Genomic DNA, 21,401 nt, shown 5'->3' on the forward strand with positions numbered 1-21,401 from the left:
AAAGAGCGTCATACTGTTTTTAAATCTCTGTTGACTTGCATAGAATGCTGGAGTTATGTACACAAATCCCCTTCTAAGAAGAAAGTCAGAAAGTCAGAGTACGCGTTAACTAACAGGCTCATTTCCTGCACAATACAGGTAAGCGCCTGAAGACTGAGACACTGACATCTAGTGGCTGTCATGCAAGATCCAACATTTAGAAACTGCTTTGGGTGAGAAGATGAATACTAACCAACTAGTTGGGCATTTGTGACTTGCCTGCTATCTCCCTACACATAGAAAATTGGTTAATTTGTAAGCCCTGCTTTTTAAAGATCATGCACAACTGAAGTTTTCTCAAGTAGAAGAATGTTGGTAAGCTCTCTGTATGCAGTATGTACATTTGTTCTTGTAGGCTTCACCGCCATACACGAAAGCTGACTGCTTACGTGAAACTAATATTTAGAGGGTTTTTTTTTTAAAAAGAAGACTTTAAGTTTTATAAGTTTTTATATCCTCACAATTATGGAATAAGATCATGCAATACTGAAGTTACCTGATGTGATCCAAATAGATATGTTATATAACTTAATGCAAAATCTTCTCCAATTCTTCTATTTCTATTTATGCAGCTCTGATTACAGCGCACATATTAAATCATACCTGTAAATATTCTTTAGCAAATCCTTGCTTTAACAAACTTTGACAGAAGCTATGGCCACCTCTTTTTGATGAGGTAGTGTTTAGAAGAGCCCTGTGTAAAAAGCCTTGTGCTTAAGCATTGGAAGACATTGGGAAGAAGGATATTGACATTTATGCACTTTATAATAGATAGCTACTGAGAGGGGAGAAAAGCACATTCAGATCCAATTCGACTAGCCTTGAGATCAGTGATGCTATTTTTCCCCCCCCCTCACATAAACATCATTGAATATACAAAATATCCAGAGACTATCATGATTAATGTGAAGTTTCTTTACTTCTAACTATTTCCAAAGTCGAAGCCAACTACTGAAGCGCCCAGGCTTATGCATGCTTACATTCTAGGAGATGTGTCAGGAATTGCATTCCCAAGTTGTTGAATCTTGCTAGAACTGATGATGTTTCAGGCTACAAGTTATATTCTACCAATCCATTATTTCAAATTAAAAAAAAATATGTAAAGACTAGCTGAATAATGATATCAAACGTGAATTATAAAAGCATCTTTGGTTGCACAAAGTCAACTTTAAAATGGTTAACAAAAAGCTGAAGTCACAACACAGGATAGAGAAGCAGCTCCTTCTCAGCAACGCATGTGCAAGCACTTCAAGAACACAGTGATGAAGAAGTCAGCCTCAGTGGAAGATAAAAGGCTGGATGTGATCAATCTCTGTAGCTAAGGCTTACAAATATAAATACAAATATAAACAGCATGTTTTTTTACAATTCTCTATTAAGACATCCACAGAGCTAACTTTTATAAAAACACAACATACTGCATAAGTTTTATTTAGGGATTTAATTTATATACCACAAATACTGCCTTTAATATAGGTACAATATAATACAGTTCTGTTTATTTGACTGCTGGTGTTCACTTTGGATCATGAACTCAATGGCATGCTGTGCTGTCAAAACTTCAATAATAAAATGGCCTCTAGTTAAACTTCTCCAAAGTATAAAATCATGCAAAATCTACATCCTATATGATACAACCAGTACAATAATTGAAGCCAATAGCCTGCAACCAGCCTGGACCATCTTCTGAGCTTGTTCATGAAACGTCCACAACTCAACCATCATTTTCGTTAGGCAGAAAGGAAGAATTTCCATTTTGTCTCTGGAATCTCACCACGACCACTGAAACCAGCAACAATGTGCACAGCTATCAGCCAACAAATCTTCATTACCTAATGCAGTTCAGACTGTGCATTTAGTCCACGTTGATGAGTCTGCGGTTAGGAAGTTTTACGCTTTCCTCCTGTGACTACCGGTCGTGCATATTCCACAAAATCATCTATAAGAACAGGCCATGCTCCTAAGGAGAAGGCATGCAGTTCAGAAATTAATTATTATTGGCAATAAGTTGGCACAGTCTCTAAAAAGATTAAAAAAAAAAAAAACATACAGTTTTGCAGTTTGCGGTATCTCTGTACTGCAATACTGTGACACTTGTACCATAACAGTTTCAGATATTACCTGTAAAGATATTGTCACACCATGATATACCTTTCATTAACATATTATAGCAAGTTTTTAATCTTTAACGTTTTGGCAACAGGTAACATCTTTATCAATGGCACTGATAATGGAATCAAGTGCACCCTCAGCAAGTTTGCTGATGACACCAAGCTGAGTGGTGCAGCTGACATGGTGGAAGGAAAGGATGCCATTCAGAGGGACCTCAACAGGCTTGAAAGGTGGGCCCAGGTGAACCTAATGAGGTTCAACACAGCAAAGTGCAAGGTTTTGCACTTGGGCCAGAGGAATCCTAGGCATCCATACAAACTGGAAGGAGCGGCCCTTGCGAGCAGCCCTGCAGAGAAGGACTGGGGGTTCCTGATGGATGAAAAGCTCAACATGAGCCAGCAGTGTGCTCCTGCAGCTCGGAAGGCAAATGGTAGCCTGGGCTCCATCAGAAGAGGGGTGGCCAGCAGGGACAGGGAGGTGACTGCCTCTCTGCTCTGCTCTTGTGAGGCCCCATCTGGAATACTTGTCCAGGTCTGGAGCCCCCAGTACAAGAAAGACATGGAGCTGATGGAGAGGGTCCAGAGGAGAGCCATGAAGATGATCAGGGGACTGGAGCATGTCCCCTAAGAAGACAGGCTGAGGGAGCTGGGCTTGTTCAGCCTGGAGAAAGGAAGGCTATGGGGTGACCTCATTGCAGCCTTTCAGTACCTAAAGGGAGCCTACAAACAGGAGGGGAGTCAACTCTTTGAAAGAGTACATAATGGGCATGACAAAGGGAAATGGTTCTAAGTTGAGGGAGGGAAGATTTAGGTTGGATGTCAGAGGGAAGTTCTTCACCAAGAGAGTGGTGAGGTGCTGGAACAGGCTGCCCAGAGAGGTTGTGGATGCCCCGTCCCTGGAGGTGTTCAAGGCCAGATTGGATGGAGCGCTGGGCAGCCTGGTCTAGTGTTAAATGGGGAGGTTGGTGGCCCTGCATGTGGCAGGGGGACTGGAGCTTGATGATTCTTGAGGTCCCTTCTAACCTGGGCCATTCTGTGATTCTATATTCTGTTTTTTATTTAAAGCAATATTTCAATAATGTTGTATCAATTTTTGATGATATTCAGACACTGTTTACCTTCTTCATCATAGTTGGACATATCATCTGCAATCATATTTCCAAAGTCTAACAGAAGATTCCAAGTATCTTTTGGAATTGATCTTTTATGATGTTCCTATAAAAGAAGAAGGTTTCTGTTCAATATAATCTATTTGTAAATTCCACAGAAGTATTTTATTTTGACATGCACAAAAACAGGTGGTTTACAATTATTTATTTTAATAAATTGAAACTACAAAATAAACTGCTACTAAGAAAGGTGGAAAAGAAAGAAAGCATGTACTTTGCACTTCCAGTTATGGATCTCACTGCCCAACCACTTCAACTTGAGCCCTTTCATCCTACCTTTACTTAGTCTGTCTTTTCAATACAGTTACAGTTGCACTTGCACCTGCCTTTCTCCTTTCACTCCCAGGCTACATTCTGGATCCATAATCTCAGCCTTTAGTGAAGTAGCCTTCCAGTACCTCAAGGGGCCTACTGGAAAGCTGGAGAGGGACTTTTTATAAGGGCAGGTAGTGACAGGAGAAGAGGAAATGGTTTTAAACTGGAAGAGGGTAGATTTATATTAGGTATTAGGAAGGAATTCTTTACTGTGAGGGTGGTGAAACACTGGGACAGGCTGCCAGTGAGGCTGTGGATGCTCCCGCCCTGGAAGCATTCAAGGCCAGGCTGGATGGGGCTTTAAACAACCTGGTCTGCAGAGTAATGTCCCTGCCTACAGCAAGGGGTTGGAACCAAGTGATCTTAAAAGGTCCCTTTCAATCCAAACCATTCTATGATTATTCTGTTCCTTCACGGTAGTGCCCATCTGCATTTGCTCCACTTGTTCTATTCTCCATTACCACATCTTTGCCCAATTTCTAGTATGTTTCCAGCGTGGCCAGTTTGAGCAGCATGCAGACAAGCTTCCGTTCTAGTCAGTGTTCTCTCAGCTTTTAGTCACCCTTTGCATTCTCTTTCTTTCTTCCTCTCAATCCCCTTCAGAACCTTAACACCTTGCTCCACTTCCCCATACTGGCCCCAACTTGATCAACTGGATCAAGGATCTGGCCATAAGCAACCCTCCCTTCTCTTTCCATCCTTTCTGTTCCACACCACAACCAGCCACACAATTCTGCAGAACAATCTGAGCAAGCTCTGGCACTCTTCTGACCCCCATGAGAAACCTCCTGATTAGCCCAGAGAAAGAAAAATGCAGTTTTATCTGAATGGTGTTTTCTGCCAGCTTAGCAAACAGAAACAACTCAAAGGATGGTCAGTGAAGTGCCTCAATTACTCTAAAAGAAAGCAGCAGAAACATATGGTATGGAAGATACTGTGGAGAATCTAAGCAATTGTGAGCTGTAGGATCAAGTAATGCAGCAGTATCAACAGATGAAATGAAGTCAGCAGGGGTGATTAACTGGAAATTCAATTTCACTCCTGAAACCTAGATCTGATTTGCAGCAGGAAATTGTAACTGCATGTAAAAACAGGCTCGGTGGAATGGGTTTTTCTGTATTTTTTAATGCACTAATAATCAGCAGCACTAACAAACTGCATTTCTAAAAACCCAGAACTTGATCAAAATGAAGTTGACACCCAACACAACAGCAAAACAAATATTTTTTTTTCAGTCAAGATACGACAAGCAAACATTATCTCCTAGAAAAGGCTCCTTAAAAACAAACACGCAAACTAAAATATAACACCATAAAGAATCCTTAGCTTGCTGCTTTTTTAGGTGGTTTTTTTTTTTTTTTTTTTTTTTTTCCCCCCCATCCATGCATTTCTTCTAAAGTTTTGGTTCAGGTTAAATGTCTGTAGCAAAATAACATTAGTACTGCTAGCTCTGCAGAACTGTTTGTTGTAACAGATTTGATCACACTGAATGGAACTTTTTGCAGATATATATATATATATATCTGTATTTACATGTTTTAAGATCTAAGTGTATTAAGGCAGTTAATATGTAAAATATTTTCATAAATTCTCTCAGTGAAATTGATACATATAGTCAGTGAAGAAAATATACTGCCCCAAAACATTAGAAAAATAAATTAAGCAATTATTATGAAAAGTATACACTTGAAAAATATAGAAATAAGTACAGAAGAAACTTTTTATTCTCCTGAACTACTGATAAAAATCAAACTGAAAAGTCCAAATAAATTATACATTTTTTGCAAGTACATAGAAATGGAACATGGATGAATAGATCACTCCTTTATTAAGAACATTTTGTAATTTCTAAAGTTTAATATATACATCTTTACTCCACTGCCCACAGAACTGCACTGATAATTCAAAGTTGTCAAGATCAGTTCACAGCTATTATCCAAAGTGAGTCAAAATAATTACTCTGAGAAAGAACTTCTGCTAAAAAGTTGCCTCTCAGGTTAAGTCAGTCATAACAGAATTGACTTTAAAAAAAAAAAAACAACCAACCACAAAACAGTTTATGCATTAATACCACTAAAGGCAGAGCATGGCACAAATATGTGGCTAACAGCAATCACTGCTGTCTTGAGAATAAAGACAACATCAGTTCAATCTGCAATTACGGCCTCATTTCATGCAGAAGTTATTGTTAAGTAGGAGGATAAAAGATTAAGCCAGTAGAATGCACTATTGCTTTGCTACATCTTTTTGCTTTCTTCTCCACTGGAAAGTTACATGAAGAAGATTTATTTTGGCTTGGTCTAAGACTCTCTTATATCAGCTTACAAAAAGGAGGAACTTCAGAAGGAGGCATTTAGAAAGTCTGTCTCTTTATAGTGAGCACAGTACCACCCACATGAGCCAAACTACTGCGGACTACAACAGTCAGGGATGAAGAGACTGTGTACTTACCAACAAGAATTTATTCCAAAGATCTAGAAATTTAAACCTTCCTGACAAGACTAAATTCCAGTATGCAATTGCCATTTCTAGATCTGCAAGACAAAAAGCAAAACCATCAAACGTTACATTACATTGTAAGCAATAGCTCTGTTACAATTAAACAATGCCACAGCCAATACGTTATGATATAAATGAATTATTCTTCTAAAATTTTTAGAGCTGACAGAAGAAAAAGGTGCTTACTGACCCGAAAGGCAGAAAGTGAGAGATGGTGGTAAAAATTGCATATTGAACGTTACAGTCCTAAAGATTGAAGTCCTTCCATTATTGCCCAGCAGTGCTGGGTTAAAGATGCAATTAAGCTCCAGCAACAACACACACCCGTTATCAGTAAACCTGTCCACAGACTCAAAGCAAAAAAGAGGCACATACTGACAGCAACCGAAACACTGAAATTTGCAGGTGCCAATTACTGTACGTTTGTCACATTTTAGATACGCATGGCTGGAATAGGATTTTAAAGACAAGAGGGAGTGGAAAAAACTATTTCTCTGGGCCTAATAATTCTACAGCAGCCCTTACAGCAATACAATTTTCTTCTTCCAGAATCATTTATCAGAAGAACACCTAGAACCAAAGCTGAAAACTTAAGTCCATAAAGCAGATCCTACTCTACACCGCAATCTAACAGCAGGGCTCAGTTTATGCACACTACCAGGAGGCTGCAGCACTGCCACATGTTCAAGTGGAAAAGGGGGAGCAATATTAGATGCAGGATAAGGGTAGAAAAAGAATTTCTTGAAGGCAGGTTTCATTCTCAGCAGCAATACCTAACTGCTTCTGCTCAGTCTCACAGATAACACTGTCACGGATTCACATGTCGTCGTGCAACCACAAAAGGCACATCCTTTCTCAAACCACAAAATGCTTTCAATTGGTGCTTTTAGTGTAGGTTAAGTATAAACCAAATATGAAACTTAACAAAAAAGACTATGGTAGTAGCAGATGTAAAGGAAGGCAGGCCTGCCTTTAAGAGGGGAGTGTGGTATTTGGAACTGCGCATGTCCTATGACAAAGTAAAAGCCAGTGTCACCTAGCTTCGTACCTGAAAGAGAAGTTCCAGATTTCAACACAGCCAGTTTTCTAGAGCCTGTTTCATAGAGAGCGAAGCCCAGACTAAGATGATAGAAATTTTAAATTAATTATTTGTATCTGTTATTCCAAATGAAAAGCGAAAGAAACGGGAAGGGAGAAACTCAAATAATCTTATGAGTTCCTAAACTACACTGTGAAATGCCTGGCTTTGATTCCATTCACTCAGGCTTCATTATGCAGACTCAACTTTTCCAAGCTGATCTCGTAAGCACTGGCAAGCATCAAGCAAAATGTACTTTGATGAAAAAACAGTTTCATAGCACAAGAGTTTACATACTTCTGATGAAATATTCCTTGAAAAATGGAAGAATGTACAGGCAAAGAAGCAAAGCTAGTCAGAGGTAATACCAAAAAAGAAAAAAAAAAGTAAGGAAAGAGGAGGCCACGAACCGATGCGAATCACAGAATCACAGAATGTCCCGAGTTGGAAGGGACCTCAAGGATCATGAATCTCCAACCCCCCCTGCCACAGGCAGGGCCACCAACCTCCCCATTTAATACTAGACCACGCTGCCCAGGGCCCCATCCAACCTGGACCTGAACACCTCCAGGGACGGGGCATCCACAACCTCTCTGGGCAGCCTGTTCCAGCACTCACCACTCACCTGTAAAAAACTTAGAGATATTAGAACAAATGGCAATGGTGCTAGCTTAGGCACCAATTTTAAAAGCAGCTGGAAGAAACCAGGCCTTCAGATTCTGTTATAGGATTCAGTTCCTCATCAGGCTGCTGACAGTAGTATCAATAAACTCTAATGCTGAGGAGTTCCTTTATTTGCTACAGTGAGCACAGCTCTATAAAATTAAAGCAGAAGCAAATAAGAAAGGGAAAAAAGCCTTCACATAACCACTGGCTGGTTGATGCTGGCAGTGTTCTCTGGGTCCCTCAGGCCCACCCCAGCTCCAGCAGGGCACCCAGAGCAGGGTGCCCAGGGCTGTGGACAGGCAGTGCTGAGATCCCCAGGGAAAAGACCCCACAGCCTCTCTGGCCTCATGCCATGAATTCTGCATCCCACAGAAAGATGCTTTGCAAGATGGGAATTTCTTATGCAGTCTTAAGAATATGTATCTCAGTGCTGCACAGTTATGAAAGCAACAATTATAAAAGACAAAAAAAAAAATTGTAATTATGCTGGTTTTGTACAAAAATCAGTGTATGAGTTTTAGAATTGGAAATGAAAAGACAGCTGCATGAACCTATGGAAACTAAGATCTAAGCAAGGACCAGAGATACCAAACTAACACAACTTGTGGAGAAGGAGAAAGAACATTACTAGTTGGACAGACTGTATCTACTTTCAAGATTTGACCAAATGCCTAATTCTGTTCACAAAAATGTTCATGATTAGATTTCTAAATTAAAAAAAAATAAAATTAGACCAAGTTCTTTATTCTTTTGCTCTGATTTCAGATATGGGGAATGAAGTCACTGTACACACGAGTAATCAAGGAAGCAAGAAAACAGATAAATCATCAGATTGCAAGGAAATGACTGGAGAGTAGGATTTATGAGGGACATGAAATTAAGTTCATTTAGACCTGCTGTGCCAAAACAGCACTCTGGGATTGCAGCACTCACTTGTCATCCCTCTGCCAAATAGAGCTTTCCAGCTCTCTCAGACAGCACTACCAACAGAGCTGTTTATGCAGTTATGTTTGAAGCTGTCAGAATACAATAACCAATTCATTTAAATTACTGACATGAGAGGAAAAAATAGGCAGAAAACAAAATAGCTAATTTGGAGGCCAGTATAAAAAAAAAGATTTATAAGAATCTTCAATATTAGGCACGGTTGCCCATAAAATCTGTAACTGGCACACTATTTTCTGTGCATTATGATAGTATAATCTACCATGTATGAGAGATTGGAAACAAATCATTATCTTCTTATCGATGTTATAAAGCTTTTCTAGGTTACTCTAGTCATCTTTGTGAAAGACTATGAGCAGCCTGTAAAGAGCCCCATGCTCAGTATTCAAAGAGTACTCAACTAACTGCATGGGCAGAACTTTTTTGTAATAGGAAGTATCTGGTAGTGTTACCCCACTTTCAGATTCAAAAGAGAAAATTAGCTAAGAATGTAACAAAGATCATGGGAGGAAAGAGTTGCTTTTAGATAAGTTAATAAAGATTAAAGAACAAATAAACAAGAAAAAAAACCTGAGGAGTCTGAAATGAAAATTTCAGAGCGAAGAGTTCCTTCACTTGAGATTTTCTTTCCTCACTGCTTTAACCAAATCTTATTCTACAACTCTGAAAACAAGAGTATCCAAGAAGCTCTAATTTTTTATGCTATGGTAGGTACAGTAATCTGGACAAATGCAAGACAAATCTATTTCATCATTCAACTGCCTATGATAAATATTATATTAAACCTTTATGAGAGACTGAACTTCAGATGTTTTCCTTGTAGTCATGTAATTTGCCCTAAAAGATCATTGGGTTAATATCTTTGATCTCTTTCCTCATGTTTCCTTACTATGGTCACAGGAAAAAAAAACAACAAAAAAAAATCATATCTATAAAGCTAAAACAAAACCTACATTGCACAAATAATTATTTTCTTTCAATAAAATTCCTGGGCACTGTGTAAAAAAAAAACAAAAAAACAAAAAAACAAAAAAAAAAACCCAAACCAACTGGTGCACATGTAGAAATGGTGGAAACAAGTGTGAATCTAAAGAACTAAACTATCATACTATCCTCACCAAAAAAAACATCAGATGAATATTTGCAAGATTCAGTGAGTTACTTGATTCCTTGATTTCTCACCTCCGAACAGTTTTGTCTTCTTGGGCCTCCAAATTACAGAGGATGTGGACACAAAAATAGTTTATTTCCTAATCATAGCATTTTTCTTTTACAAACAAGTAAAATCTACATAGAATAGCAAGAAAACACCATTAGGATTCAACCTGGAAACCCCTCAGCAAATTGTCAAATGTTTAGAGCAAAACAACCTTGATCTACAATTAGGAGCACTCTCATAGAAGAAAGAGAGGAGGGGAGAAGCAAAGGAGTATGAAGCAAACACTGGAATTGGCTTAACTCAGGATCCAGCTGAGTTGTAGCCATTTATTTCTGGCAAAACCATTAGCCAGGAGCTCCCCAGTGCTGTGCTTGAGGACACAATGCACAGCATCAGAATTAAGTCTCTGGTGGACGGGGAGGTGAATCACAGTATGTGGACTTCAGAAGATCTCTGCAGAAATCAGAGGGTCTGACTGCTTATTAACTCTATCTCCGTATCAGCCATGCTGAAGCAGACTGATTCCATGAGGAACCTTTCGTGCTCACATTTCGAGCATCAACTGTACAAAAGCAGATAAACTGCTTCTAAATGTGAGCCAGGTTTAGAAGAAGATAACTATCTAAATGTCAGTTTGAGTGCAGGATAATAAATCTGATTATAGCCAGTCTTACCAGCCTTCTGTCTCTCCAAATCTCTCCATGTGCAGTTCAAACAATCAATAACTGATGACTTAAAGTTGTCTGGATATACATATCCTAATTAAGAGCCAAATCTGAGTAAAAGAATCAACAAGGCATTACAAGAACTGGAAGTTATACCTCATCTTTGGTGCCACTATAAGCCTTTTTCATCACAGCACCATGTTCTAGACTAAATTTCTCTTAAATAGCAGGTATTGTCAGAATGAAAAACAAACAAAAACAGAACAAAGACCATACAGACAGACCAAGGCTATTCAAACACCTAAAATACAGTATTCGCAGACCTCTTCCAAAATAAACATGAAATTAATTTGTTGAATTCCCTCAGTTTCTTCATCTACTCACTCTCACAAGCACTCTACAAATGGATCAATCTAATTCTTCACAGAAAGTGAAGGAAATGTTGATAACTAGCAAGAAAGAAAACGATATCCTCGTCTAACGGCTAAGCTTCACTAAAGACTCTCAAACTTGAGATAACGCTATGATGAAAGCTAAAGATGATGCTGCTTCAATTAAAAAGAGCACATTATACTCATCTGCTCACAGAAGATGCAACCTCCTTGAAGTCCACATACCGGATGCAAAGATAGTCATTCTTCTGGTCTTGAGGTAACATTTGATTCAAGTCTGAATGCCCTCTTCATGTATCATGTCTTGCTTGATCCCAGGAAACTGGCAGAGAGAAGGAAGCACAACCTTTTGAGCCAGTAAGTAGGTGAAGGGACCACAAAGGAGTGACGAAGGACCAAATCTTTTTGTTTCCACGTTGAAAGCTGAAGACTGTGAAGGAATGGGTTAAGTGCCTCCACTATGCTGAAACAAACTGTAGTTAAAGTCCTGAGCATGAGGAATGTCTTGAACAAATCTTGTTGAGGTTCAAAAGGGAGATCCATTAAGAGACTCACAGTAAGTACCAGGTTCAAAAACAAAACAAGGAAAGATGGAGCTAAGGCCTTGTTTTGTGCTTGAACAGTGGCCTTGGAAATCTCGACTGCTCTCTACACAGCATGACCGAAGGTCTATAATCTTATTCTTTAATCAGACAAGAGCTAGGATGCAAAATTTCACTGACTGTAGTTGAAAAAGCTAAAACTTGGAGTGAAAGGTGAGATAAAGATCTCCAAGTACGTTTGGCAAAGCTTAAGAGTTATTACAGTAAATACAGTAGCAAGACTATGAGAAGGCAGACTAAACAGGCAGAAGCAGTTATCCATAGTAATTCTTTGTCAAAGTCTCTTTGAAAACTGGACCTTAATAAACCGTACCTCTCACATTACCTAAAAAATACAAAGCCCTCAGATGAACCTTAACATATCCAAATATTGTGTCTGCTGGTTTAATACGCAGCCACTGAGATGGCACTGCTCTGTGGAACTTCTCTTTTCCCAAATTCTGTCCACCACTCAGAGGGCAATAGATTTAACACTCATGAACAGACATCTTTTTCGTAGACAATAATCAAATCTATTCAGGCATATTTGAAAGAGACTTGACAGTTGGATCCTAAGCACTGCAATCAGAACACAGCTTTTGTTTTAAAGGAAATCCTGGTAATACGCTTTTGCTTCCTGCATCTCACTACTTACATGAGCTATCACCTAAGGGGACTGCTACTACTTTTATCCTTTAAAGAGCCTGTGTTCAGACAGAAGCATACTACTTAACATTATCAAGCTAATAAAAATAAATGGAATTCAAGTTGGATGAGACTACAGAGACAGAAGTGCTGCAGATATAAAGAGAAAGATTCCCTGGTATCACCAAACCATGGAAAAGAAAGAGACTAATATAAAAGGCAGTCCTACCTCTCGGAATGAACACTGAACTCTGTGCCTACTTTGGGGCAAGATGGAATCAATGCAACTGAATTTACTGGAGAGGATTCCTCCCAACTAATAATGTAAAGGCAGAATATCTTGCTCTGAGGGAAACTATAGAATAAAAAGAAATTAAAGAAGCAGTAGAAGACAGGTGGCTCTAAAAAAGAAATAAAACCAACACAAAACTGCCAAAAAAAAGCCAGGACTGCTTTCCTGCAGTGAGATTCACTGCGCCATGAAAGAAAACGATGTCAGGTACCACTAAAATTCTTCATTTTTTGGTTCTTTTTTTTTAGTGCTCCATCACCAAAAAGTCCTTCCATTCCTTTCTACTCCCTTCCTTACAAATAATGTCAATAAATAAAAGATGCTGTCTCCTAGAAAAGAAATGTTTGGGACATATGAACACTTTGGTTTGTTTTCTTCCTCCCCCAGAGGTACGCTCCAGGTAAAGTTTCTCTGGAGACTGACAGTAATCCTCAAAAGAACTTCTAGAACTTCAGTTTTGAAAGCGAAGTTGGATGTGGCAAAATTCATCACAGTACACTGAAACAAATTCAAACTGCTACCTGTCATACTTTAGACTCCACAGAAGTCAAAGGTGCTTCTAGAAGACCACACTGAAGTATTGATTCTCAGTTGTTCTTTTCCGAACTAGGAAAACATGACTCACACATAGGAGTCAATCCTGTATCTAACAGTGTTCAACACATAATTCAGATGATACAACAAAGGAAATCTTAATTAAATCTACCACTTACACAAAACCTAGATAAAGCATAGCACGGTAAAGCACAGGATTACAATTCAAAGTTATCTACACAAAATGAAAGAAAAAAAACAACAAACCCAAAACACCCCAAAATACTTTAAACAGGGTGCGTTTCATTAAGGAGAAGTGCAAAGCAATACAGTTAGTAGGAATAATCAACTGCAAAAACTGAAGACAGGGATCAAGAGAGTGTATTGCAGTTTTGCAGAAAACAAGAAAAATAATAGACCACAGAATGCAGATATTGTCAGTGTTAGAATGTAAAAAAAAAAACAATACTGAGTTGTAGAACAAGGAGCAAAATATCGAAGGCACAGGGAATGCTAACTTTTTTCTTACCTACAAGATGAGAAAGTTAGATCAATTGGACTGCAAAGGAAATAATAGATCATTTGGAAGATTTATTTGTTTACTTTAATTACCAGCATATTTGTTTTTAACTCAGTCTAGAGAGTAAGGGATGACATACATATGCCAGATACGTAAGAAGCTTTTACTAACTGTAGGAAAATGCTTGTATACGTATTTATGGTAGATGTGTAAGTACTGAGCTTCAGAACTCAGGAACATGGATTTAATTTACAGGAAAAAAAAAAAACAGAAAAAAATCTAACCATAAATAAACTCTGCCATGTATGTACAAGACCTGCTGTCAGAAATTTAAGAGTATATTAAGAAAAGGCAGTGGCTGCCCAACTTTTTCAGCCAGAGGATCAACGCCAATTAGACCCCAGACTCTGCAGATAACTACTGAAACTGAAGAGGCAAGGCAGGATGTCTTGCTTGCATACCATTGAACACAGTGAACAACAGATGCTTTATTTATTTATTTATTTATTTTTAAACAGTAATCAAAAACATTAAAAAAAAAAAAAAAATCAAGCAAAGAACTTGATTCACTACTAGAGCATCAGTTTGTCACTGACACTAGTTGTCAAATAGGAGTATTCACAGGTCATATGTATACCTGAGAATGAAGAAGTTATTTCCATCTGCAGGTCACTGCCCTAAGCAATGAGTGCAACAGCTACCAGACTTCATGGTTTTAGTTCCCTGTAGTTCCCTGTGTAGTAAGAGGAAGCAGTACATACTTCAAGCCTCAGAAAAAAATCACATTAAAATATTTCCCAATTGAAAGGCAGAAAATAATTCCTTTTGTTATTTCCATTTTATTAATTCTATTCACCTTCATTCTTTCTGTAAGCTTACAGTCTTCAAGCCTAATTCAAATGTGAAGGTATGGAAATGGATAGGCAAACACTATCACTGAAGTACATCATCAGAAAAAAAATTAAGGAAAGCGGCTAGGACAACAGCTTAGGAGCATCTATGTTTACACAGCACTGTATGTCATCCAGTCTGCACATGGAAAGGAAGAAGAGATCTGCACTTTAAAAGGATCTAGATAGAGTTAGATAGAGGTTTCTACCAGCTCCACACTGGAATAAGAAAGAAGTGGGCTTAGTCTGTCAATGAGATACGTTCCTGCATCTCCTCGACAATACGCCCTGCAGTCATAGGGACTCAAATACCACCTGCTTCCATATAGTTGTGGAGAGAACGAGTAAAGAGGAACAAACAGAAAATACAAAGTGTACAGAATATACACTATGCAATAAAAAAGTACCTAATCCTATATTAGAAGCAACTGAAAATACTAGAGCTCTCAGCACATAGAAATGCTTTTGAAGGGCAACTGACTGAACTTGCTGAAAAACTTTTTGCTGAAAGAGAACAATAATCACTCTCAGAATAATCAGAGGAGAAAGCAGTACCAAGTAAACACCAGTCTATTTTGTTTTTGTCTACTTCTCTGCTCCACTGAATTTAACAGCATTTCTTGAGAAAAGTACAATTCCAAATCAATGTGGTGTTGGTGTCCAAACCAATTTTTGTTTGTCTAAGCTATCAGTGACCTGAAGAACCCAAAAATGCATATTAGACAACATGCATGCCCACATCCTTTTTCTACTCAACCTATGCAGTCCAAATTTACACTGAACAGAAAATTGCATCTCCACAGAAATAAGAGAAATAGCTTTTGGATTTAATATCTAGAGTCACCTTAGCAAAACAGAGCTTAACCAAAACCATCCCCAAGTTACTGTGAATTAGGCATCACTTGAAATTAAGACATTGTAAGTATTGTTAGAATTATTATAATTCCTCAAACCTGACACCAGTAACAGTTCAAATCAACTTTTTCTACAGCATATTTTACACTTTCTTTCTGCACTGCATAGTTTATCTCACTAAAACTTTACTTTTTTAGTGCAAGACGACATTTTGGTGTTTTATTGCTAAGAAGCACCTTTCTTTCAAACAGAGAAGACACTTACAAATGAAAGGGCCTCTGTACCAAATAAAGAAAGGTAGTGGAACACAAGTAGATTCCTTTTTCCTCCTCATGTCAAATAAACAGTACATTCAGTTCCATAATCTGGGTTGGGCTGCCTTCCCTCCCCTCTCTTTGTACAGACTTAGGTGAAAAGCTTTTTAGACGTATTTCCCAAGTACGACTTTCAAGCTGGAATAGAGCCAATTAAAACAGGAAACTATTTGTAATATTTCCTCAGGTGTTCCAGAAACTCCAGCCTCCACCATAACTTTTTCCTGCAGTCTGATAGAACTAGACTTCATCATGAAGAGAGGCAAGAAAACAAACAACTAGTTGATGAACCTGAATTCCAACCAGCTACTCAGAACCACTGTGTAACTATTTCCTTTTTGTCTGAAATGGTGGCATGTGACCCATGAAAAAATGACAAGAGTAATGAGAAAAAAAAATTGCAGCAAAAGATAAAGGGAAACTCGAAACTGACTAAAAGCATTCCAAGTTATTCAAAGAAATTCTCATTAAAGGATGAGGAACAGACACCACTGTTTGAGGAAGCCCAAATCAGCATTCTGTTCCTCCACTTCACTTACTTTCCAACAATTTTTGAGAAAGACTACTCATTAACGTACATTATCTAGTGATGCAGACACAGAAAAGTGGCTAGGCAAAAAAGAAACCAAACACTTCATAGAATCATAGAATGGCCTGGGTTGAAAAGGACCACAATGATCATCTGGTTTCAACCCCCTGCTATGTGCAGGGTCACCAACCACCAGACCAGGCTGCCCAGAGCCACATCCAGCCTGGCCTTGAATGCCTCCAGGGATGGGGCATCCACAGCCTCCTTGGGCAACCTGTTCCAGTGCTTCAACACCCTCTGTGTGAAAAACTTCCTCCTAATATCTAACCTAAACCTCCCCCGTCTCAGTTTAAAACCATTTCCCCTTGTCCTATCACTATCCACCTGTTCCAGTGTGTCACCACCCTCTGAGTGAAACTTCCTCTTAACCATTACACAAACAGAACAATGATGATGAAATGATGCTATAAATATTGATTTTTTGAGAATAAAACATTTGAATTTAAGTAACGTATCCATTTTACTACAGCAATACAAGACACGGATCTGGCTAAATCTCAGAATTTAGAGAGAATACTCCACTAATACTTGTTACACTGCACGCCTATTTCTATTCACTAGCTTTGAACCGAATCCATAAATTTTTTTTTTTTTTTTTTTTTCTTCAAACTTCACATAAAAGCTGTGGCTTAAAGCTAAAAATTCTAAAAAGGACAATAACTTCTGCCCAGAGTTTTCTCTCACTTTTCAAGCTCACACTGAGATTTTCTTTCAGCTTTATTCTGAACAAAACAGAAAACACAAGTTCATTAGCTCAGTTTTCGTTTTTCCTTTTTTTTTTTTAAACATAATTTTATGTCAGAGGTCTAAGAACTGCTTTGACAAGAGGAGAGAACATCAAAACTAACAGAAATCTCTATTAAATTATTTGTACCACGTGAATATTAAAGAAGCGATTAACTGAGAGAACAGAAGAGAGGACAACTCAGGAAAAATGATCCACAACAAGTTTACTACAGAATCACTGATGACACAACTACATTACTGGATGTATTAGGAATTCAGTTCACTGCCTCTACATATTTTCCCCACTTTTTCTACTTACCTAGACCTTTTTGTCCAGGATTTTTTGCAAAGTTAAAAGTAAACTGATAAAAATCTTTGAACTTTGTTGGATCCTTCAGTTCCTGTTCCAGTCGTGGCAATAGAGCTTTTAGTTTTTCTGTGGAGTCACACCTGTTGCAAAAGAGTTTACATTATTTTACTGCTGGTTATTTTAAGGATTAGTTCAGAACAAAACAAAATAACAGTTACCTTAAAAAGAGGAGGTCTTTTTGGAAAGCCTTTTCAAAAATATGAACAATCATACACCTTTACTAAACAAATTGAAATGGAACATTATACTTCATAAGCACACAACCAAAGCAGGATTGCTTTTGCAGTCTCTTCATGAGTTTATGAATTCAACAATAGATGTTATTCTGTTCTTAAAGCTGACCATATAAACCTCACTGGAACAGACTCTCCAGGGCAATGGTCACAGACCCAAGCTGCCAAGTTCAAGGAGCATCTGGACAATGATATAATCAGGTCTGATTTTTGGGTGGTTCCATGCAGAGTCAGGAGTTGGACTCAAGGATCCTCACAGGTCCCTTCCAATTTGGGATATTCCATGATTCTACAAGATCTCTCTTCCTTGCTGTGCTATAAGAATCATTCTACTTCTGCCTTCCCAAGCCCATCGTTAAGGTTGTGCAGTAATGTACCGCTGTAAGGATGACAGGACACTACAGGTCTTTAGCAGCTGTTAAGCTCAGCACAGTTACAACCAGCTTTTCAAATGTTCTAGTGAGAAACTGAGCTCAGGCCTTGCATTTTGAACTACACAGACATGCATACTTACCCCAGCTCTGTCATGCCATCTACAAATTCCTTTTTACTGAATTCACACTGAGTAGCCGCCCTGAATTTCCACGCTACAACCAGAACACTGATACTGGCAGGGTCCAGGCTTAAATCGTCACAGAACTGTTGTATTCCATCAATGCCAATTTTATTTTCATCTTGTGGGTCTGCAGTTGAAAATACAAAAAGGATCACTGTAATTATTCAGAACAATAGTTACCAATAGTCATCATCAGCACAATTCTGATACGCTGCAAAATTCAAGGTTTTGGTTTTACTTAAGCTTCACAAATGTCTTCACTTGAAATCTAGTTCTAAGTACCTTGAAGAATAACAGTAGGTGAAATAAGTTTTCTGCTTAGCTTCCCTAAGAACTGGCTTGTGATTATTTTCTACATTCCCCAGGTAACATTAACAAAACAGATATCTTCTCTCCATCGTGCTCTGTGCAAGATATGAATTAACAGAAAGAAATAAGCCTGACCGAATCTACAACACAGTAAAGCTGGTAAATTCATCACAAGGCAACGTATTGACTGGTTAGCATGTTGTAAAGTTATTAACCAGCTAAACAAAAACCTACCCAGTAAGCCCACAGAATTTTTCCTGATAGAGATAGATGAAAACACACTACAACTGTTTAAAGACCACAGTTGACTGAAGCATTTTTGGTTTTCATGTGTTAGGAAGGTTACTGCACCATGGCTCAAACAACACCTCAGCATAACAGGGCCTCAAGCTAAACCTGATGTAGTTCTAAGAGAGGTAAAATGCCATTCTTACATATTTTGAGAGTAACTGAAGATCTGAAAGCAGAATGCACGTGTGCTGAAATCAAGGAATCAAGCCCTTAATTGTATTCTTTCCAATCTTTGGAAAGTTTTAAGGCTATAATTTTAGTGTGATCTGTGCTAGAATTGCAGAGGTGTGCTGCTAGCCAGACAGATAACTGGCTGAGCTTTCTTTCACAGACACAAGTGGGACAGTTTGCCATTGCTAGAATACTGCTAATAAATAATATTTGTAGGTTTTTTGACCAAATTTCTATATTCTTTACGGCATTTGTGAGTTGGCATATATATTTTTTACCAAACAATCCCCAAGATCAATATTCAAAGACCAAAACACAAGTATATACAGACACACTACAACAGTAAAATATATATCTCTAAGACACAGAACAGAGTGGTTAACTAGTTAGACTTTTTCCACATACACAGAGTAAATTCTACAGTTTCTCTGATTGTCTCTCCATTATCACCTTATAATGAAGTATTGAAGAAAGTCTATGCTCAAAGTAGAACGTATGATTTCAAGAGTAGAAAGAGTGGAAATAGTATGATAAGAAGATAAAGTGTATATGAAGCATATCATACATTACAATTAGGAAAAGTACATAAAATCATAGTTGATTAATTGTTAAGAGTTAATTTTTAGAACACAAAATTTATGGATCCCAGCAGCAGCTTGTAATGATGCTTCCTGCATGCTCTGCACTAAAATGTAAAGAACAACGCATGCATTCATATCAGATGGCCACATTCCCAAAAGCATCATTACCTGGATCACATATGTTCTTATGCTACTGTCTCTTCCTTTTATTATTTCTGTTCTTTTTAAGAAATGAAGTTTAAAAAAAAAAAATAATCAGCTGTTGAAGAAACAACTCTGTCTTAATCCCACTTCCCTGTTTTCCTACCAAGCCCATCCAAACAGACACATCATTTTTGCAGGAAGAGGCAAGTGCAAAGAGTAAATCAAGGATGGAGATTCAAGACTAATTTTCTGAGGGTTTTTATTTTACTGTTCAGACAGATTTCTAGCTGTAATGTTACCTGAAATGCTTTTTGATTTCAAAGCAAAGAAATACTAGTATATCTGAACGAAACTCCTCCAAATATTAGTACAGGATCACGCGAGTTCTTTTGCTGCACAAAGTACATCATCCATGTATCTTATAGCAGCCAGCAGCAGTAAATCAACTAAGTTCCATAATAAGCTCTACTCCCCTTTCCACATATGCAGCTGACAAGATTTCCACACAGTAGGTTTTAAATGCTCTTAGTGTTCAATACACAACTTTGGCACACACTCCTGTAGAGTTCAAAATAAATTCCTACTGGAAAAATCACACTTTTCTCATTCTTATCTCAGTGCTGCATACACAAAGCGAATAGCAGAAGTTCACAGTCTTTCCTTAGAGCTCCTTCAGAGTGGCAGAGGGATGAGCCAGAGTGATACCACCCAAATGACATAATTACAACAACAAAACCCACAACAAGAAAAGAAAAACAAGCCTTACCTTTGTATCGATTATACAGTTGTTCTAATTTCTTCCTGTCTACTGAATTCTTCATGGATTCTTTGTAGTACAAATCCGGATTCTGGAAGTAGTTGTCTGTTGCCACTTCTAGCTTCCATTCATTCTGCATCAAGCAGTATATAGCAGTCCTTTCCCCAGCCTGAGTAAACGCCATAAACTGGCGGACCTTGTCCTTCTGAGATGATTTAAGCTTATGCTTTGGGATGCAAAAGAAGCAGGAAAGTCAATGAAGCTAATCCAGAAGTTTGTTTCAGCATTCTACTACTAATGTCTATATTTAAAAGGTTTTAGTTTTCTTGCTGAACCTTCGCTTCAGAATTACAGGAAGACAAAAGCCTTGCTCTCTTGCAGTTAAAAAGACAGCATTTTCTTCTGCAAATATGAATGACAGCATCTATACATACATTTTTAACAGCAAAAATTCTGACAGTAATCAATTTGTATTCCTGCTTTACTGCTCACATATGCAAGAGCGTTTTTCTGTTCTGTAACACGAGCAAACACAAATTTCATCATATAACAATATGGCTATCTTCTGAAAATACATCCATTGCTTATAAACACAAGGAACCACAGAGGCCCAATGTACAGAAGCTCAGGTTCTGTACAAGTCCTCTGTAAACTGAAGAAAACAGAAATCTGCCTAGTGGTTTTCCTGACATTTTCCTAGCACTAATGGAAAGTTTCATTCTTTTAAATGATCACTTGAGAAGACAGAAGTATTTCTCCCATTTTTACATAACTTCTGCCAACAGAAGGCCAAGTGAAAATAAAGCACGTGCTAGAGACGCGTTGAATGCTATAATGAAACTAAAAAGTTCTCAAAAACATGACCTGAAACTCCAATGCACTCTGAAAAGAAAAAAAAAAAAAAAGATATTTATGCTATTAATACATAAAATCAATAAAGCAGCCTGCTATAGTGGTACACAGGAGCCCATAAGGAGTTTCTCTTAGCTCGTGGCAGCAGCCATA

The 21,401-nt window shown here is 38.1% G+C and overlaps 1 protein-coding gene across 1 annotated transcript; it reads right to left on the bottom strand.

Moving 5' to 3' along the window:
* Positions 1-1,919: 1,919 nt before the first annotated feature.
* On the bottom strand, positions 1,920-20,619 carry DCUN1D2 (defective in cullin neddylation 1 domain containing 2; the record flags this gene model as incomplete). Its single annotated transcript, XM_079544423.1, has 6 exons — positions 20,406-20,619; positions 18,102-18,270; positions 17,304-17,434; positions 6,086-6,168; positions 3,269-3,365; positions 1,920-1,999 (listed from the first exon to the last, which is right to left on the bottom strand). The coding sequence occupies exons 1-6, from the start codon at positions 20,578-20,580 to the stop codon at positions 1,920-1,922; spliced, it is 735 nt and encodes a 244-aa protein (XP_079400549.1). The 5' UTR covers positions 20,581-20,619.
* Positions 20,620-21,401: the final 782 nt, after the last annotated feature.

The sequence above is a fragment of the Tetrao urogallus genome, assembly GCF_951394365.1.
Source record: "Tetrao urogallus genome assembly, chromosome: 1".
NCBI classification, from domain to species: domain Eukaryota; kingdom Metazoa; phylum Chordata; class Aves; order Galliformes; family Phasianidae; genus Tetrao; species Tetrao urogallus.